The 6,641-nt window shown below is 30.6% G+C and overlaps 1 protein-coding gene across 1 annotated transcript in view; it reads left to right on the top strand.

Annotated features, from left to right (window-relative positions):
* Window positions 1-6,641, top strand: part of LOC111711166 (ras-specific guanine nucleotide-releasing factor 2) — a 37,445-nt gene that overhangs the window by 23,591 nt on the left and 7,213 nt on the right. Inside the window, exons 12-13 of the mRNA XM_023485440.1 lie at window positions 4,413-4,497; window positions 5,542-5,653. Coding sequence (XP_023341208.1) covers window positions 4,413-4,497; window positions 5,542-5,653 — 197 coding nt within the window. The remainder of the gene's footprint in view (window positions 1-4,412; window positions 4,498-5,541; window positions 5,654-6,641) is intronic.

Below are 6,641 nucleotides of genomic sequence, written 5' to 3'. Positions count from 1 at the left end.
TGCTTGTTCTCCTCTTGTTATTAATCTCCAGATTAATTAACAGATCGGGATAAAGGATATCCCATTCTAAAGTTTTCAACTCAAAGTGATCACAATAACCCCCCTTATTTACGCCACTGAACACTTTTATGTTTTTTTTTCAAGTAACAATACCCTATAAAGCTTTATCTGATATGAGTTAGAGATATTAATGTTTGTAATTTTGAAAATTGATTTCTTTTGAATTATGGTTTCTTTGCTAAAGTGAGTTGCGCATTTCACCTTCAGGAAAACATAAAGGAATTATCAAAATTAAACACTTCCAAAGCTAGAAAAACGACAATATCTTCTACATTATTGATTAAAGGGCCGGGGACCGTTGTGAATGATCTTTGCATTGAGGGTAACTTGAAATTACGCTTACAATTTTTTTAAGCAAGACCCTGCAGTAGTTTTATCATCATTATAGATATAAAAGATTTTGATAATCGTGATGTAAGGATGTAATGGAAAAGAAGAAATTTCTTGCCATATTTTAGTCCTTTTTGAACATGATATACCTCTTACGTAAAGATATTTAAACCTTAAAAGAAGTTTTAAATCGATGTAAACGAGTGTTTATCAGACCATTTGTAAAAATATTTGAAAAGAATATTTTTTTTTGACCATAAAATACTTTAGTTCAGCGTGATTTGACCGTAACATACTTTAGTTCAGCGTGATTTGATCATAACATACTTCAGTTCAGCGTGATTTAACCGTAACATACTTTAGTTCAGCGTGATTTGACCATAACATACTTTAGTTCAGCGTGATTTTACCCTAACATACTTTAGTTCAGCGTTATTTGACCACAACATACTTTAGTTCAGCGTGATTTGACCACCGTAACATACTTTAGTTCAGAGTGATTTTACCCTAACATACTTTAGTTCAGCGTGATTTAACCATAACATACTTTAGTTCAGCGTGATTTGACCGTAACATACTTTAGTTCAGCGTGATTTGACCACCGTAACATACTTTAGTTCAGCGTGATTTGACCACAACATACTTTAGTTCAGCGTGATTTGACCGTGACATACTTTAGTTAGCGTGATTTGACCATAACATACTTTAGTTCAGCGTGATTTGACCGTAACATGCTTTAGTTAGCGTGATTTGACCATAACATACTTTAGTTCAGAGTGATTTGACCGTAACATACTTTAGTTAGCGTGATTTGACCATAACATACTTTAGTTCAGCGTGATTTGACCATAACATACTTTAGTTCAGCGTGATTTGACCATAACTATTAAGTAAAGCATAAAATCCTTTAGAAAATTCTAAGAATTTTCAGATTCTCTTCTTTCATCAAGTAAACCCTCATTTTAATTTTCAATTTCACGTTTGTTAACAAATTAATTAAATTTTTAAATCAAATTTATCAAAGTTAGCAGGAATATCAAATATATACTAAATACAAAATATCGTGAAGTTACATGGTTTAAAAAAAAAATTAAAAAAATCTTTTACATTACGATAGCAAAATTCGCGAATGCCATAGTTTATAGTTTATTTGATCAAAAAAAATAAATGGGTTTAGCAAAATAACAAATTTTCATTTAGTTACGTACAGGGAGAACCAGAAAACAGTGGAATTCTTGTCAATTGTTAAGTGAACTAGGAAAACAAAGGCTAGATCCACTGCTTTGGTTCTTACTGTCTGTAATTAAGAATTGGAAGCGGTAAGCTTTAAAGTCCATAAGGTTCAAATTGTCAAACTTTTAGCGGGTTTGTCAGAAAACCGGTTTTCTTGCAAATTTTGTAAATTTCAGAAGATTGCTTAAATAAAATTCATAACACTTTCAGGGGCGTAAATAAGGATTCTGTAGGGGGGGGGGGNAAATTTGAGAAGGGAGGGAAGGGGAGGGGGAGGAGGGGGAGGGAGAAAAGAATACCAGTCTGCTAGAGAGTCTAAATTTGAAAATTCATTAAAAATTGTTCCATTTTTTATTTCTTTTAAACCTCATTATTATATACTCTGTTCCGAGAATACAATATTGACGGAGTTAAATTAGGACTGTTTAAATCCGTTAATCTTCAAACAATTTTGTAATTATTATTTCTCTTTCTAGACATTAAAGTGTCTCAAATACAATTTTATTTTGTTAAAATATCAGTTGAAATTTTGTTAAAAAAAGAATAGTTCAAAAGAAATATTGTTTAAAATATTTCCTCCTTTACTATAAATATGTTAGTATGTTCTTGGGGATTTTTCACAGGGTGTACCAATTTAGAACGAAAAAGTTAATGAAAATTAGAATGGACGAACACTGTACGGCTTATGGGCTTTAACAATTTTATAGTTTACCTGTTTGATATTTCAAGCTATGCGTTATGTTTGATCAAATTGTCTAAGTTTGAAAAATCAAAGGTTTAATGTATTAGGTTGTAAAAATATAAGGATCGGAAAATCTGAGTTTCTGTCAAAAACTCAATTAATCTATGTCTCAATTTTGGTAGATATTCCGTTAGGAGTGGCACGAAGATTTGTGAATTTCTATCAACGTAATAATTTATTTATAGAACCTATAGTGGCCGATATAGTCCCAGGATTAAAGGAAATTGAACTCCGGAGGAGAATATTAAACTATCCGTTACCAGTAAATTATCAAACAGTTCAAACAGAAAAAAAAGATCTTTTTCTCAACTTTTTTCCAGGTTTTATAGGATATTTATAGTTTTGTATTAAGATAAAGAGAATAGAGAAGAAATCTTGACCCTTTATAGTTAAATCACAACATTTCCAATTTCAAACCTTTATTTGATAACAAGGAATGAGATATCCTAGTTTTTCTACATTAAAAATGGATTATTTAATATGTTGGTTCTCTGTAAAATTAACTTGCGGATTTCTAGCAGCCGAGATGATTGAAGAAAATTGTCAAATTCAAAGATAACAAGGAATGAGATATCCTAGTATTTCTACATCAAAAATGGATTATTTAATATGTGGGTTCTCTGTAAAATTAACTTGCGGATTTCTAGCAGCCGAGATGATTAAAGAAAATTGTCAAAATTCAATACTATTCATTATTACGCTATCTTACGCACTGTTACTTGAAATTATTTCTACAGAAAGAATGTTAAATTAATCAACATGTATTCCGATTCAATGATAACATTTTGTTGTTGTTGTCTGTCTTGGGTGTGTCTAAAGCAGCCCTAGTTACTTAAGAATGGATAATTTTAATAATGATTACTTTTGTTGTAGTTTCTTATAGAGACTGTTCACCCTTTTTTTAAATACTATACAAAAAAAACAAATCTTTTGAATTCACAAATTATTGTTAATGGCAGAAACTTTGTTTTTTGGATATTATTCATATTTTCAGCTCACCTAGTCATCACCCCAGTCTAAAAGTGTCATGATCCATGCCGGTACAACACGTACTATATAATGCATTCAGTTGTACAGTCCAGTCATGGCTACCCAGTGTAGAGTCCACCCAGCACGTTTTATGCAACAAATGTAGCCTGGCAGAATCACAGTGAAATGATGAATAAACGTTACATAACATCCTTTAAATTTAGTTATCATAATTTTTAAACATTTTTACTAATAAACATTTTTCATTATTTAAGGGTATAATTTTGCAACTACATTCTACAGTCACGCACCTCTGCCCCTTTAGTAAAAGTAAATTCAACCTATATGATAAAGTCTGACCGCGTCAACCTTGTTGCACCGGCTAGTCCTGTCCATAGAGCTAGGTACAGTACAAACTGGGACCGTAAAGGTTGAACCGTCTCGGAAATTCAAATGTACTACTGCTGACCCTTGAGTCGCATTTTTACTTATTGTGTAAATTCAAAATTTATTTTTTCCTCTTTTTTATTTCCTTTATTTCAGTTTACTTAATCTTCAATTATAATTAAATGTTAAGGAACAGGGACGCCTTATTTAATAGAAAGGTTTTTCAAGAAATGCTTTGAAAAGCGGTACTCGACCTAAAGAAACCCAACTTAAATTAAACGGACAAAAAGATTGGACAAGATTTGAAACAAGTTTATAGTTGAAAAGTATCACAATTATATATAAGGAAACATGCAGTTTACGCTTTGTACAGTCGTCCTGTATCATATCCTTCACATCAGCCCGATTTATTCACAGAGGGGCGGGTAGAAGTATTTTCTTGAACCCACCCGACATTTACATACCGTACAACTTACAAGCACTTTTTTACGACCCATGCGGCTACCTAGCAGAGCCTAAGTAAATACAGGCTCGCTCAAAAATGATGAAACTTTTATGACGAACTTGACACACATTTGATGTTTAGAGTCTTTTAATTGTGTTACAAGATGATCCTGTATGGAAAACCTTTAGCTCAGTTTTCCCAAGATCCTCTGATAAATAAAACAAATAAATTAATTATATTATTTAGAATCCTCGCTCTGCTCCAGTGTTAGTTCAACCAGCTCACTCAGTGACGTCAGCTCTGTAAGCAACAGTAAACTTGATTACCAAAGGTTGGACTTAGAATTATAATTTTAGTTTAATTTAGTCTGGAATTTAATCTGTTTGTTTAGTTTGCACTTTAATCTGTTTGTTAGTCTAGACTTTAATCTGTTAGTTTAGTTTGCACTTTAATCTGTTTGTTTAGATTAGACTTTAATCTGTTTGTTTAGTTTGGACTTTAATCTGTTTGTTTAGTTTGGACTTTAATCTGTTTGTTTAGTTTGGACTTTAATCTGTTTGTTTAGTTTGGACTTTAATCTGTTTGTTTAGTCTAGACTTTAATCTGTTTGTTTAGTTCGGACTTTAATCTGCTTGTTTAGTTTGCACTTTAATCTGTTTGTTTAGTTTGGACTTTAATCTGTTTTTTTAGTTTGCACTTTAATCTGTTTGTTTAGATTATACTTTAACCTGTTTGTTTAGTTTAGACTTTAATCTGTTTGTTAAGTTTGCACTTTAATCTGTTTGTTTAGATTAGACTTTAATCTTTTTGTTTAGTTTAGACTTTAATCTGTTTGTTTAGTTTGGACTTTAATCTGTTGACTTTAATCTGTTTGTTTAGTTTGGACTTTAATCTGTTTGTTTAGTTTGGACTTTAATCTGTTTGTTTAGTTTGGACTTTAAATGGAGTGACCGGCTATGTAAGGTAGTTGAACCGAGTATGCAGTGTATGCATATATATGTATACATGTATGCATAATTAAACAAAACTAATTCTGAAACCTATCCACCCCCAAAGTAGGAGTTTTGAACGTCGAATTTGCACTGGAACTCAGGATTTACAGATCTTTAAAAAGTTTAATATGTCTCAAATGAATCCGAAAGAAGTTTTCTACAACACTGCCTTTCATAGCCGGTCACTCCCTTTAATCTGTTTGTTTTGTCTGGACTTTAATCTGTTTGTTTAGTTTGGACTTTAATCTGTTTGTTTAGTTTGCACTTTATACTGTTTGTTTAGTTTGGACTTTAATCTGTTTGTTTAGTTTGGACTTTAATCTGTTTGTTTAGTTTGGACTTTAATCTGTTTGTTTAGTTTGGACTTTAATCTGTTTGTTTAGTTTGGACTTTAAGCTGATTATCGACTGTGTGAAGAGTGGTGATCAGCTGGTTCTACATTTGGTAGCTCCAACTAAACAGGAGAAAGCAGCCTGGGTCACAGATATTACTCAGGTACAGGGTGTCAAGGGTGTATAGTTTTTGAAAAATAATTTATCCCCAAAAAGGATAAAACAATGACATAAAAATTGGACGTTCAGACACTTTTGGTTTTATTCAATTAACTGAAAATACAAGACTCATGATGTCTACAGAGTAAAAACTATTGCCTTTCGATTATTTTTTATGTAAAATAAAATTGGCATCGAAATGCCGCAAATATTTTCTTACGTCTCTCAACTGTCATGTTTTCGAGACATACACTGTATGCTTTATAACACATTAAGCTAAAACATATTTAATTTTAGTATCATAACTCCTTTTTCTAAAAAACAAACTATTTTTCAGAAATAAGGTTGGAAATCCTTATTTGCTACTAAATGCTTTCCTCACACTTGATTGTAAAATCAAAAGAAAGAAGAGTTACTAAAACGCAAAGTTACACCAATATTCCTCTTATTCAACCAGATATCAATATAAGTAACATCAAAAGCAGAAGAGTTACTAAAACGCAAAGTTACACCAATATTCCTCTTATTCAACCAGATATCAATATAAGTAACATCGTTAAGTATGTAATTATGTACAGAAAAATTTTAAAATACGTTTTGTTAAAAATCACGATTAATATTAATTATGTTCTTTTATCCAATACTCTCTCCCACTATCATGAAAATTAATTAATTCTGAAGATATTTTACACTGCGTCATCAACATTGTCTATTTATAATAAAATTTCTTTATAAGATTAATTACGTTTTAAATTTTCTACGCACTAGAAAAAGTGTGTTGTTATTTTTTGTTTTACATTTTTATTTTTTATCATTAGAATTCAATTTTGAAATGATAATTTTTTAATAATATTTTTATTTTTATCATTATCATGATTTTTAATAATGTTATTATTTTTATCATTAGAATTCAATTTTGAAATGATGATTTTTTAATAATATTTTTATTTTTATCATTATCATGATTTTTAATAATGTAATGGAAAAGAAGA

Source organism: Eurytemora carolleeae, unplaced genomic scaffold (genome assembly GCF_000591075.1).
Source record: "Eurytemora carolleeae unplaced genomic scaffold, Eaff_2.0 scaffold1081, whole genome shotgun sequence".
Taxonomy (NCBI): domain Eukaryota; kingdom Metazoa; phylum Arthropoda; class Copepoda; order Calanoida; family Temoridae; genus Eurytemora; species Eurytemora carolleeae.
The sequence above is the reverse complement of the archived record's forward strand: the minus strand, read 5'-3'. Positions and strand labels throughout refer to the sequence as shown.